This window comes from Mixophyes fleayi, chromosome 5 (assembly GCF_038048845.1).
Source record: "Mixophyes fleayi isolate aMixFle1 chromosome 5, aMixFle1.hap1, whole genome shotgun sequence".
In the NCBI taxonomy this organism is placed as follows: Eukaryota; Metazoa; Chordata; class Amphibia; order Anura; family Limnodynastidae; genus Mixophyes; species Mixophyes fleayi.
The window spans coordinates 175,799,593-175,813,982 of record NC_134406.1 but is presented as its reverse complement, the minus strand read 5'-3'; the positions used below and the strand labels follow the sequence as shown (position 1 = coordinate 175,813,982).

The following is a 14,390-nucleotide window of genomic DNA, read 5'->3' as shown; positions in this document are numbered from 1 at the left end:
AGTGTGTGAGTTTCTTTTAACTTTTTTCCAATAAAATACTGTATCTGATTAAAAAGTCACTCTGAACAAATACTGACCAGAGAATTGCTTTATATTCCTACACTCCCGGTATACTGCCTCTACTAAACTTCCACTGTGTATACTCACAGCCACACTGAAGTGTGTGCTTTATTTTGCCCAGCAGCACGTGTAAACCCCTGTCCTATACTACTACACCCTAAGCTGTATTATCTGGCCTTTAATATTAGTGTACATAAAATGTGGCCTGGAGCACACTGGGGGGGGGGGGGGGGGAGATAGGGGTTTGCAATCCTGCTGGGTATATTCTTTATAACTCAGGCGTACAAGCATAACAATGGAATTTTTATACTTACGTAAAATCCATTTAGTCCATTGGGGGACACCGGGGTGTAGAGTAGGGACAGGGCGAACTGGCACTTTAAACTTCTGTTTAACTAAGCCCTAGCTCCTCCCCCTCTATACCCCACCACCTGCAAAGCCTCAGTCTATGTTTAACCAAGCCCACAGAAAGCGGAGCTAGAGGAAAAACAAGAAAAGAGAATAAACTAACAAACCAACATTCTCTTCACAACAAGACATGTCCAAAAGAAGGAGAAACTAGAGCGTTAAGGGTGGGCGCCTGGTGTCCCCCAATAGACTAAGAGAAACAGATTTTACGCAAGTATAAAAATCCCATTTTCTCTGTCTTCCTTTGGAGGACACCGGGGACATCCTAAAGCTGCCCTACGGGAGGGAACGCTCAGAAGAAAAGGCACGAAACAACTATCTTCTAAAACTTGCATTCTTGGATGCAAACACATTAAACTTGTAAAAGTTAGTGAATGTGTGTACAGACTACCACGTGGCCACTTTACACAGCTGTTCTCTGGAAGCAGCATAGCGGGACGCCCAGGAAGCACTTACAGACCCTTTTGTGAGCATGATAGAGACTCAAAAGATGGTCAGTCTTGCGCATCTTCTGAGACCTCTGCACATAAATTCGGAAGACTTAGACAACATTGAGGAAACTAATAGAAATATCGTTAAACTGAAAACAAAAAAATCAATCAGGACCGGAATGACAAAGTGTTGATTTAGATAAAAACCAGACACAACCGTAGGAAGGAAAGAGGTCCTGTTTCGAAGAACTTCCCTGTTTTTATGAAAAACAAGAAAGAGGAGACTTTTAAGAAAGCAGCAAGCTCTGAAAACTGTGCGTGCCGTAGGATAGAAATTTGGATTCCACTGTATTCAAAGGTTCAAAAGGCGGATGCTGCAAAGCATTCAACACCAAATTCAAATCCCATGGTGGTACGGAAGAACATATGGAGGTTGTGCACATAAGGAATGACAGCAAGTTTTCTTTGAAAGAAGACAGAAAAAGCCGACACCTGACCTTAAAGAGCACTAAGGCGCAAACCTGCATCCAACCCGTACTGCAAGAACCTAAGTAACCTGGCCAAGCAAAAAGAAGAAGTAGGATATCCCTTCTTTTTATAGCAGTCAATAAAAGATTTCCAGACTGGATGAGAAATCTTTGCAAAGGCTGGTTTCCGAGCACAAAGCATGGTTTGCACCACAAATTCGGAAACAACTTAGCGCTTAGGATCATAGCTTCAACAGTCTCACCGTTAAAGCCAGACGTTGTAAACGTAGATGACAGAAGGGATCTTGAGTTAATAGATCTGGTCGTAACGGCAACCGCCAGTTCCGAGCTCGTCTGTGTACCAGACCCTCTGCGGCCAATCCGGCATCATCAGAAGAACTGGAACACCCTCTCTCTTTACCTTTCTTAACGCCCTTGGAAGCATGGCTACCGGAGGAAAAAGGTACACTAAGCAATACCTCCATGGGACAGACATGGCGTCTACTGCAACAGCCATAGGATCTTTGGACGGGAGCAGAGGAGGAGAACCTTGCGGTTCATCCGAGACGCCACCATGTCGACATTCGGGTGACCCCACCATTCCACCAACTGACAAAACACCTTAGGATGAAGGGACAATTTCCACATGGCCAAGGGACTTTTGGTACCGCTCTGATGATTGAGGTATGCCACCGACATGGCATGGTCTGACTGAATCTTCACTGGCCTTCCCTGCAGCAAGTGTTGTGCGCTTATAAGAGCATGAAGACTGCTCACAATTCAAAGACATTGATTGGAAGCTTGGATTCCTTTTGAGTACAAAAACCCTGAAACCGAGCATGAAGACAGAAGGCCTCTAATCTCAAAGGCTGCCATCCTTTGTGATTAAAGTCCAATTTTAAATTGACATATTGCGTCCCCTGGCGAGAATCTGTTTATGTAACCACCAAACAAGCAACTAACTAGTCTGCGGAGGCAGGTGAAATACCTGGGCCGCCAGATTCAGATGGTATTTGTTGCATTGCAACAGAAGATTCCACTGGGACTGCCGTGCATGACATTGAGCAAACTGGATCGGCTAGAAAGTCGATACCATGTTGCCAAAAACGCTCATGGCGAAACGTACCGAAGGCTACCTTGCCGCCAACCAAGATCTTACCCTGTTCTACAAGGCTAGAATCCTGTCTTGGTTGGCAAGTACACCCGTTTTGACAGATGTGAAAAAAAAAAATACTCAAAAAGATCATTTGCTGACATGGGAGCAACTTGGACTTTTTGAAGTTGAGAATCCGACTGTGAAACTGTAGAGTCTGGATTACTACTTGGATATGTCGTTAATGCACCTTTGGAGACTCGGTCATTAAAAGAAGATTGTCCAGACGAGGGATGATTGTAATCCTCTTGGACTTTAGCAGAGCAGCCACGTCCGGCATGATCTCTGTGAAGATACGTGGGGTCGTGGCCAGAACAAAAGGAAGAGCCTGAAATTGTTAGTCCTGTGACCGGTTCGGTCACAGCACTAACAATTTTAGGCTCAAAAGGGACCGATGACCCCTCTAGATAGGTACGTGAAGATAGGCATTTTTGATGTCTAGAACCCCCATGAATTTTCCTTGTTCAATGCCGTGAATGACCGAGCTCAAAGACTCGATCTTGAACCTGGGCACTGTGACATGGGTGTTGAAAGATTTTTCAGAGTCATAATTGGTCTGAATAAGCCCTTTGGTTTTGGTACGAGAATAAGGTTGTAATAAAAACCCAAACCTCTTTGAGAATCTGGCACCGGAGTCATCACTCTAGAATAAAGGAGGGATAGAATAGTTTCTCGTAAAACCAGTCGCTTTCGTGGACAAGTGGAAAGCCCTATGGCAAAGAACTGTCTGGGAGAAAGACCGACTGCAGTCACCGAAATACTTGGAACTTGCTATCTGGCTACCACGGCTCTGACAACAAATCTTCCAATAGGGAAGAAGCCAGAAAAAAAAAAAATTAAAAAAAAAAAATTCTTTCTCCGTGCAAAAAGAGGAGCTTGTGCAACATAAGGAACCTCTTACTTTAGGAAAGTGAAGCACCTGGCACACAATTTGTATTAATTCCTCCACACTCTGGCGAACCAAATGAATCTCCTCCACAACCGAAGGAGCATCCATGTCAGAATTCACAGCTAAATTACCTTCATTCTGGGAACTACAGTCAAATCTGGCTTATTTTCCTGAAGTTGTGGCGCCATCCTCCTACGCTTACGTGAGAAAGACGGTGCCGCAGATTGCAACATCCTCTCTAATAGGAAGAAACCTAAACCAAACCCTGTACAGAGGATGCAATTCCCTGTACCCAAGCAGGCTGTACAGACTCCACCAGGGAGAAACAGTCAAACCTTGACTTGGCAAACTAGAACCCATGTCAGTTGCTACAGTGCAAGCAGAATCAGAAGATGGGAGCGACCACAGCCTGTGACCGCACCAACTGAGCAAGCTCAGCCACTGTATTGGAGAGAGACCGAACCCAGGCGTGTGTTGCCATATGTAAAGCAGCAGCTGCTGTATTACACGGTATGCCCTTTGAAAGCCGGCAGGCTGCGCACAGAGCCTGCGCGTCTGACTGATCTGATGGTAACTTAACGTGACAGACAGCCCAGGTGAAACAACATTGATGCAACACCAGCTTTACCACGCATGGTTTTTCCCCTTCTGACATGTTAACAGATGGGACAAAACACAAACAAAACAATAATAAACAGTGTAACAAAACACAATATAAATAACAAGCAGCCCACAAAACTGAACAGAAAGTGAGCCTGCAATACAGCCAATAAAGCCCCACAGAGTAAAAGTAATAAACTTTTGAAAATAACAATCCCCAAACCTTTCTATCAGGACTCAGGTCAGAAAAGGGGAGCTATAAAATGGCTGTTTATTCTGGTGTCTGCACACATAATAGTGAGAGACCACCATGGAGGAAGTGTAATTAGAAAAAACACCACTCCCCCAGAGCCCAGCACTGAATTGGTAACATTCAACAATCCAGTGCCTAGCAGGGCTTCACTATGTTAGTGACCCTAGCCTGAATTTGTCTCCTGAGCTAAAAAAAAAAAAAAAAAAAAAAAAAAAGAATCTTTTTTTTTTTTTTTCAGAAAAGACTGCTTCTAGTAAGAAGCAGCCTGCTCAGGGACAAACTGCGATTTTCTACCCCGCTCTCTCAACATTGTGCTAGGAGAGGGTTTCACTTACCTTCTGCCACCCCTCCTCACAGTGTCTGCAGTCTGACTGTCAGATCAGGAGGACGGACACAGCCTGCGGCGACTGTGCCCGGCTCCCAGGAGGGTATGAAAATGTTGGGAGAGGGAGGCTGGCAACAGAGGCACCTCTCACAGCACCTCCGAATCCCCCCCCCCCTTCATAGAGCGCTTGCTGCGCTCTGCATACTGCAGATTTCTGCCATAAAATAATAAAAGTAACAGAAGATGGCTGCTGAGCCCAGACACAGCCCTTTCGCCGGGCACTTAAAGTAGACTGAGGCTTTGCATGAGGTGGGGTATAGAGGGGGAGGAGCTAGGGCTTAGTTAAACAGAAGTTTAAAGTGCCAGTTCGCCCTGTCCCTACTCTATACCCCAATGTCCCCCAAAGGAAGACAGAGAAATTTAACTTTGGTAAATATTGACCAATCTCCTTCAGTAACATACACATTCAGCTACACCACCCATATAGATTAAATATTCAACATAACTGTACTATCACCAGAAGTTTTAATTCTGAAATTTAACATTAATAACACAACCACAATGTAACTTGACTTATACAAAGTATGCACACAAAAAAAAAAAAAAAAGTTAAGGCGTTGACAGATACTTACATTAGTTCACAGATCTCATCAGAAGACTGAAGCTTTCTCTTTTCCTCACGTGAAATATTATCAATAATAAAGTTAAAAGTCTTTAAGGCCTTTTTCCCCCCAAGATGATCATATATTGGGTAATAGAAATGTAGTGTTAATAGGATGTTTTCAATAGTGCAGGCAAACGTACAAAGTACATTTTATAAACATGGCTCACCTCCAAACGAATATGAAAAGCAGCCCAGTTTTCCATAATTATAAAACCAAGTGTAAAGAAAAATGAATCCAGTAATTGTTTTTTTCCTAAAGAAAATACAACAAACTGCAGTCATACCAAGAACAGAAAATAGTTTATACAATTTATTCAAAATAAATTTGACTACTATAGCCATTACTTTAGCATGATGAAAACTGCTTAATGTTTACAGCAGACATGAATTATGATTACAGTGCACAAAACATTGAGACAAATAAAAACTGAAGGATATTTCATCTAGGTAGATTTTAACTTCTAATGCAGAAGTGAACGTAAAAGTGACCCTTGAATCCGAATTTCACAGAGGATGTAGACAACGAATTTCATTCAAACACTTTTAGTGCATAGTGAATTGTTTGTCCCATTTATCTACTATATAAAAGCCTAGTGGCGTGTGTCTGTGTGTGAAAAAAAAACAAAACAAGCTGCAGCGCCACCTGCTGGGCGAAGTTATACACTGACCTACTAAATTCTTAGTGTGTGTGGGGAAAAAAACTCAGAAAGGGCTGAAATTTGGTATACTAAGATGTTTTTAATTTGTTAATTTAATTTGTTAATTGTTAAAAGTGTTTATAAAGATTTAAAAAATATATATATATATATATATATATATATATATATATATATTATTTATTTATATTTCTTGAAGGAAAAGTGACAGTTGGGAGTGGTTGGTGGTTGCCGGGGGTAACAGTTGGGAGTGGTTGGACCGCTTAGAGAGATCCCTGTGTCTGGATAGACATCTGGATAGATGTGGCGATAAAGATGAAGGATGAGGTGATGGAGAAAAATGATGAGGTGGTGACATGTGGACAAAACCACGTTAAAAAAGGGCGCTTGCGTCGGGAAGTAACGCTCTTCCCCTGAGGAGGCCTGGCCCCAAATGCATGACAAGAACCTTTTTAACACCTTAAGTAGCTTGATTTGACTAGAATGCATGAGTATTATGCATGGGTTAACTTGTATAGACATACTTTTCCTTTTGCACTGCAACTGATGTAGTCGGACAATGTAACTATTGTGGTAGTAGGACATGGACACACACATTGTTACACAGTGGGGGGATTCACAGATTGTGGAACAGTGTTCAAAACCTCTCACATTACAGCAGAAACCTGAAACTGTAAACTTTCATAAGCAGTGTTCTTCCTGTTAGAAGTACCTATTTTGTTGTATTGTATACATATGAAAAACACCTGCAGCTCAGTTGCACACCAGATAGATTAAAAGCATTCAGTGTGGTAATAAGTGGGAAAACTAATTAATTGCATTGCAGCCAAGCAGTGTTTGGAGTTTTGGTATATACCAAGATATACATGGCCGATTTCCTAACAGAGTAAGTAAATGATTTTTTTATCTACCTATACAGCACTGGAAATAAATCCTACATTTTGAAATAAGTGCAATAAATACTAAGAAAAGTGAAAAAACATAATACTTACCCTCACTGCCAAATTTACAAATTATCTGAAAAATAACAGGGGGAGAAAAAACAAAACAAAGTAGTGATTAAAACTTGTATTTATTTTTTTTATTGTTCACATATTTTACAATATAGGAAAACTTAAAATGTACAAATATACATTGTATAATACACAAGTAATTTTATATATTTAAACCCCTTTAAATATCTATTTAAATCTGTCCATTAGGTTATTATTTAAGTGTTCATTAGAAAACCTGGTGAATTATAAAAGTAATAATGCACCCCTACTATAAATTACCACATATATTAGAAGTAACTTTGTATTTCTGTGACCTGTACAAAGCTCACTGAGTTGGTGACTTCTAATAACACTATTTACTGTACAGAGTGCATTATTGTCTCCCTCATATGAACGTAATATGGATCTCACTACTGCTTTGTCAACAGTAGGAATTATCCCTTACAAGAGATTTAACAGTGATACTAATGAGTATTGAGCGATAAGGTGATCTAATTTGGCAGTTAGGAACTTAACTCATGATAGGACTACGACTTGTTGACTACTCCTGATCAGTGTTCCTAAAACACAGTGAAAATACAATGTAGCTAGCCGCTTGTATTTGATAACTATAAAAAGATCCTAACGGAGAGACATTCAAATCTGGTTTCAAATTTGAATGATCCGCCACAAACAATTCAGTTTTGGGTACAATGTGGAACAGAAAAAAAATCTAATTTTAGTTATATGTTAATGTGTGTGTTGTAACTAAAAATGTTCTTCTTACAGGATCATACGCTTCTGTACTACTTCAGAGATCCCACTGCCATGGCGTGAACACACTAGGTGCAGGAGTGCTTTACAACCCCACACAAGTAAATTATTTGCCCTCCATTTCTGTAAAATGATGTTCCTGGAGTTCTGCTTTACTTTTGGATTCACATTGTTAATATGCAGCCCAGCTCTTGCAATGTACGTTTCTGAAGTCAGCTAATACAGAATGCCAGGAACACACATTCGCAGAAAGAAGTGTTTTCTCAAAATTCACCAGCCTACCTGTACTGGGTTGCTAAATATACTTCTGCTTAGAAATCTCAGCATGTCAGCACCATGACCATGGGATCCTTAGGATGCAGCTGATATTCCCTTGAATATTACTGCCCAGGACAGTTTGTGAACATCTTGGTAAGGTACACAAATATAGAAAGTGTTGTCTCCTTAACAGTTAGCATATGCTAGATATGTTTACACCCTTTGCACAGGCCTGCAAATGCCTGCTCTACAGACTTTTTTAGAAGTCCAATCTATCCACTCGTAGAATGTAATACAGACTCCCTGCCATTGGGCAACACCTGCAAACTATTATATTGTGAAAGGATTAGCAATCAAAAATAACTACGAGTAGGGCTCGAGGAGAATCTTCTTAAACATATCCCAAATACAAATGAAAAATGGTATTTGTTTTTATTAGGGTTTTTCATGATGCAGAGTCAAACATGCCCCGTAATGACCTAAAGGAGGTTGGGGAGACAGAAGGGAGGAGTAGTGCATTACATATCAGATCCAAATAACACAATAATTACATAGTGCATCATCCTGATTAACAATACAGGTAAAAGTGCTTGAAGTAGTTTATTACATGCAAGCTGGGGGCCCGTTGCAAACAATCCAGTTACCCCACATTATCTCAAATTTAGATATGGGTTCTTTGAATTTGTATGTATTTAAGATACAGAACCATGTTGTCAACTAGAGCTTTCCATGCCTGCAATGTGATGGGGTTGATTGATATCCATCATATGGTCATAGTTTTAACTGCGCAGAAGAGTGCTTCCTGGATGAATGGTCTAATGAAAAATGGGGTTGTGGGGACAACTCCAAAAATGAAAAAGTAGAGTTGAGGTTTGAGTATGTGGAGGTTACTAAATAAAATTATTTTAATTTTTTTTAGTAATAATTCTCATTTCCTAATCAATTCCATAGCTGCTAAAACGAATGGGGCGCACCCAAGCAAAATCAACAGTGCCAAATGAATTTTTTAATAACTTCTTGAAAAGATTTTTCTTCCAAACCGAGCATCAGTCTGAGTGGATCAGTGGAAGAGCACTCTACCATGTCTGGTAGAGTGGTGAATCGATGACCACCTTGCAGCTTGCTGAGATAGTCTCCTAAGGCCTGAGCCTTGTGCGACTAGGAGGTTGCCACCACTCTTGTATGTACAAACAGAATTCTCAGCACCTCATGTCACTACTTTTGCAAGCTTGTGAAACAGACCTCTGATCCACCTTGCAAGCGTATGTTTTGATAAAGATAGGTGGAGGTCCTACAGGTAGAACAAATAATTGATCTGTTTTTATGAATTCCTTTGGTCTAGAGGTACACCGAAACTGTTCTGACAAGATCTACTGTATGTAATCTTTACTACTCGTAAGTTGGTTGTGGGCAAATAGATGGATGTATTCTCTTCCACTCTCATTACCACTTCCCACTCCAGAATCCAAGACTTCTCCCGAGCTGCCCCCCTACACTGGAATGACCTCCCTCGCTCCATCCGTCTCGCTCCCAAACTGTGCTCCTTCAAACGAGCACTTAAAACTCACCTGTTCCTTAAAGCCTACCAATCATCCACCTAACCCCTCACCTACTCTGCACGCTCTTCCCTCTCTCCCCTGGTATCACCGCTCCCTCTTGTGTCTGTTTCGTCCACCCTCCCTTAGGATGTAAGCTCGTTTGAGCAGGGCACTTCTTCCCTCGTGTCTCCACACCTGTTCTTCTGCTCTGTCCTTACTCCATTTGTCTGTCCCGGAGTTTCTGAAGCACTGGTACTTTGTGTTTACTGTTCTGTACTGTTTACCCTGTATGGTTTACTGTTTGTACTATGTACGGCGCTGCGGACACCTTGTGGCGCCTAACAAATTAATGATAATAATAATAATAATAATAATAATAATAATAATGTATATCATCCTGATTTACATTAAACTGGAAACTACCTTAGGTAGTAAAGTAGGATTCGTTTGTTTTACCACCTTGCTGTATAGATATTCAGAAATGGCACCTTACAGGGGGCATGTAGTTTGGCCACTCGTCAGGCAGATGCGATTGCTATAAGTAATAATAACTTAAGTGAGAGACACATGAGCGAGACACCTTGTAAAGGCTCAAGAAAATTAGGCATTAAGGCTTTCAAGATATCATTGAGATCCCAAGATGCCACAACATATTTTGTGCAATGACCATTCCCTTGGTTGGATTAGAGATATTCTGCTACGTTGTTGTCTTTGCCTACCATTTCTTGAGAGGAGTCACAAGAACTCCTAGCACCTTGATGAAGTTCTTTCATCAGGTGAAGCATGGACTTCACTGGTATGCATCTAAATATCTGCGGAACTTGAAATGTTACCACCCATAGAACCTAATTGAAGGTTGAGCCGGAAGAGTCATTTAGAGAGCTTCGGTCCAGGCCACTGTTCCTTACTTCCGATAGGACGGAATGGTTATCTAGAAGCACTACCAGCATACTGCTTAGAACACTGCTTTCCCGTCTGATTGCTATGTGCTTCCTTGAAGTGCTGTTGAGAGGTAGAGAAAGGGAAACGTGTACTTGCGGTAAATATTTAATGCTTTCAAAAATAAGCATGGCCAAACAATTCTTTACGTTTTGGTTCCGCCACCCAAGGACATAGCCAGATAACTTTTCTAGATACCACAATTTGACGCTAAGCTTCTGGCAGAAGTACCAACTATATAGTGAGGCTTCACAAAGGAATCCCATTTCTCCTGACATCAATGCCTTTGAACAGATACAGTCTTATTTGTTCTTGTACATCCTTATGCAGGGTATCAGCCCTTACTCTGAGTGCCCTGGAGACAGAGGCCACAACCACTCCAGACTTAGGCACAGTACCCAAGAAAATGTAAAGTTTCTTGAAACAGTTTCCCATTTTCCTATCCACAGTATCTTTCAATGGGCCTCCATCCTCTAATGGAATAGTGGTCCTGGTTTCAGCAGTTACAATTTTAGGCACCAATGACCTCTTGAAACTTCTTTGTCCTAAATAGGATACATGCAATCAAGCATCATGTGCTTAAGCTGGTGACTGTCTGGCTGTTCCCATACCTTATTAATGAGATCTTTCATAATGTTGTGCACTTGGAACACTGTCTTTAAGCTGATGATTCCTAAACAGGAAATCTTTGAGAGAAAGGAGTAGATGTATAATCAATCCCCATGGTTCTATTAATATGTTTGAGGAGTACATTCACAACTTCGGGGATAAATAACCTGGGATATCTTCGATTTACCCCGACTGTCTGATGACCCTTTGGGATCATTGACACAACCCAACAAACCCCAGACAGACATACAAGAACTAATACTCTCCAGATCCAAGCATGTCTGGTTTGGCTCTTAAGCTTATGCATTGCATAGAAACCTCCCTTTGTGAAGAAAGTGTCCTTCAATGCTCTCATCATTGATAAAGTTAACTCTGCAAAATTGTTCAGGAGGCAGAGCACTGGATCTTTTGGGCTGAGGAAGTGTCTGTCTGTACAGGAAGCCACTTCACAACTCTCAAAGGTTTGTCACATGCTCCACAACCACTGTAATGAGGCTTGCCACTTCTCTTTCCTTCAGCAGGCTCTGAAATATTACGAGAAGGAAGAATAACTGGATTATAACAGACTAATAAAAATGTAGAAAGTACCCCTAAGCAAGGGGCCTACCTGTGAGAAATGCGATTTTGCTAAGCTGACGCCATCTTGTTGCTTTATAGCCATTCTATTCTCTTATAGCTCAAAGACAGCTTAGATACTGCTAGTTTGTAGGAGTTATTCATTGTTTGCAAGAAACTATGCCCATGACCTTGGATATAGCAGACAGGAGATAAACCAACACCCCCTGGGGAGAATTCCCATGTGAAAATGTAGCAAGATCTGTGTAAAGGAAGCATGAGTGGTTAAAAACCTTTTGGGGCGTAGTTTTCTGTAATACGTGATCTTGTGTTCTATAGATTTGGACTTGTAACTAATAAATCAGATCTAATTGTACACGCAGAAATTGCAGTGTATTTTATTCTCTCCGGCTGATGAGCTCATAGACTGATACTGACACTTACAGGTGAACAATATGATTTAGATTCAATACCTGAAATGTGTGCTTTTCAGCTTTCTTTGATGTGCTCAGGATCCATATCAAAACAATTTTCTACAGCAGTACCCGCATCAATCAATAAGCGGGTCAGAGGTTTCCGCATGCTGTTTTAGGCCTCAGGCCAGACTGTGACTTAAGCTGAAATAATGGAATGAACCAAGGAAAAGGCCCAGAAGCCAGGTCCCACATTTGCTATACCATTGTAGCAACTAGCATCCCCAGTGGAGTCACCCTGCTCCTGTATGCACTCCTGGCGCTGCGTGGCAGGGACAGTCCAGAACCACCTGGAAAAAGGAAAGGCCCCCAATGGAGAACAACAAACAGCTACACTATGCTCACACACTGCTTTACTCAGCCAAGAGTCCGGAAAAAGACACCAGGGGAAGGAGTTGTCACACTATATACCTTCCTGGTGTTTCTTTTTTCTGCCTCTACTCAGCTGACTAGGGAGTTAACCCATTTGTTATGGTGACCATGGAGTTGATAAGGAAATCAACTGTTATATCCCCCGATAGTCTGAACACAGAGCATCTGGTACCTTCATTGTACCCCCGAGATGTTTGTGAACATAGTAATGCATATTAATGGACAGGAAAGGATAAGAAAAATATCTGAAATGGAAAAGACATTTTCAAAATGTCAGGGTAACCTGTGTTGCTTGATCAACCACCCTAACGTAGGAGTGTTTATATCCCTTATACATCCCAGTCACAAATGTGAAAAGGGAAGGTTAACAAAGTAACTGAGTCCATCACAATCAAAAGAGAATCCAGCTAATCCAAACTACATCAACAAATAAAGATAGTTGGCAAAATGTACTGTGGCTGCTTAGAGGGACTGGCGCTTGGAACTTGTGAAATTGGTAGGGTTTCTTATACAACATTCCTAAATCCATCCACAGGATTCTCACACTCAAGCCAAGATTGAGACTCAGTGTGTTGAAGAAAAAACGCTCTCTCTTTAAACTGTAGAGATTTGAAGCATAAGTCATTGCACAGCGAACGCCCCAATTTCGATATTGCAGTTTCACACCTAGAAAAGTGCTCCTTTATTCTATTTCCTTGCAAAAACGATATAGGTAGAATATTTTGGTGTTATTACGGGTATACCTGCCAGCTTTTCATGTGGCAAGCAAAATAGCATCCTGGACACTGTAGTTAAGAATCCTGGCAAGTGATGACCTGAATGTGGCTCCTTGGCATGCAATGTACCCTCTCAATTAATATTTGGGTAGACATTACAGAGGTGCTGAAAATTCTAGGAATTCAGTCCTTTAAAAAGCCCACAGAGTGGCTGTCTTCAGTACAACATAACTGAGCAATATCACTAATACAACATGGTATTAAATAAGTCAAACTGTGTTCTCCCTAAAGTTCACCTATATGAGCTGAAATGCTTGTAGTTTATCTACACCCAAAACTGAAAACTGCATTTTGGATGGAGTTTCATAAATACACTTTCACAAATTACTACTTACACGATAGCTAGCATTACACCCAACCAGTTCACTCAAATCTGTTGCAGTTGTGTGATGCTAGCCCTGCTTCCGCTGAAGGCGTGTTAGTTGGCAATACACTATCTGTATCAAACAAAGCCTGTGAACAGTAGAGCACCACCACAAGCATCAGAGGGGACCTAGTACATTGGATGAAATGTCAGACCCTAGGCAAGTAATATTCTGTAATGATGAATATTTTCAAAATTCCACCCAAAAATACATTTCAATTTCAGCTGCAAATGTACTAACATACTAGTCAATTTAATATAAAGACATAGTTATAACAATACCAGTTATTAAATACACAATGGCTAGTTTGTGAAAATCATAACCCTTTTACACAACGTTTAAAATAACTGCCTAGTTTATCAAAACTTTAAAATGTAAAAACATACCAGAGCAGTATCAAAAAAATCTTCCACAAGAGCAGAAATTGAGGGGTTTGTTTCTTTATAAATTTTCAGAAATTCCATGGCTCTTTCAAACCACAGGGCCATGTAATAGAAGGAAAATAAAAGTTTATGAAATAGACACATCAAACTGCTGCTTTTTTACATTTTAGATCTTCTATGCTCCCTACGTACATTTCAACCAGCGCGGAATTTAAATGCATCTGTTACTAAGGCATACCATGGAGGAAGCCGATGATGCTAACTAGCAAATCACTAAGCTCCTCTCAGATGTCACGTTCTAGGATGAAGGTAAAATATGTTACAAAGAGAGCTACAATGTAGTTATAAAATCAATGCTCATACAGAAGCATGTTTAGTTATGTTTATAAAAAAAAAATTTCAGTAGCAGTAATACATGCCATGTTGCGACAAGAAATAATTTATGAATGAGGAAAGCAATAATCCAAA

General features: G+C 40.8%; 1 protein-coding gene across 2 annotated transcripts in view; it reads right to left on the bottom strand.

The window, feature by feature from the left end:
* The window catches only part of LOC142157776 (synaptonemal complex protein 2-like), a 195,751-nt gene extending 181,730 nt beyond the window's left edge, over positions 1-14,021 (bottom strand). For both annotated transcript variants that reach the window (XM_075211319.1, XM_075211320.1), the window contains exons 1-4: positions 13,926-14,021; positions 6,899-6,923; positions 5,418-5,503; positions 5,219-5,307 (exon numbers count right to left, since the gene is read on the bottom strand). In XM_075211319.1, coding sequence (XP_075067420.1) covers positions 5,219-5,307; positions 5,418-5,503; positions 6,899-6,923; positions 13,926-14,003 — 278 coding nt within the window. In that variant the 5' untranslated portion in view covers positions 14,004-14,021. The remainder of the gene's footprint in view (positions 1-5,218; positions 5,308-5,417; positions 5,504-6,898; positions 6,924-13,925) is intronic.
* Between the last annotated feature and the right edge of the window lie 369 nt (positions 14,022-14,390).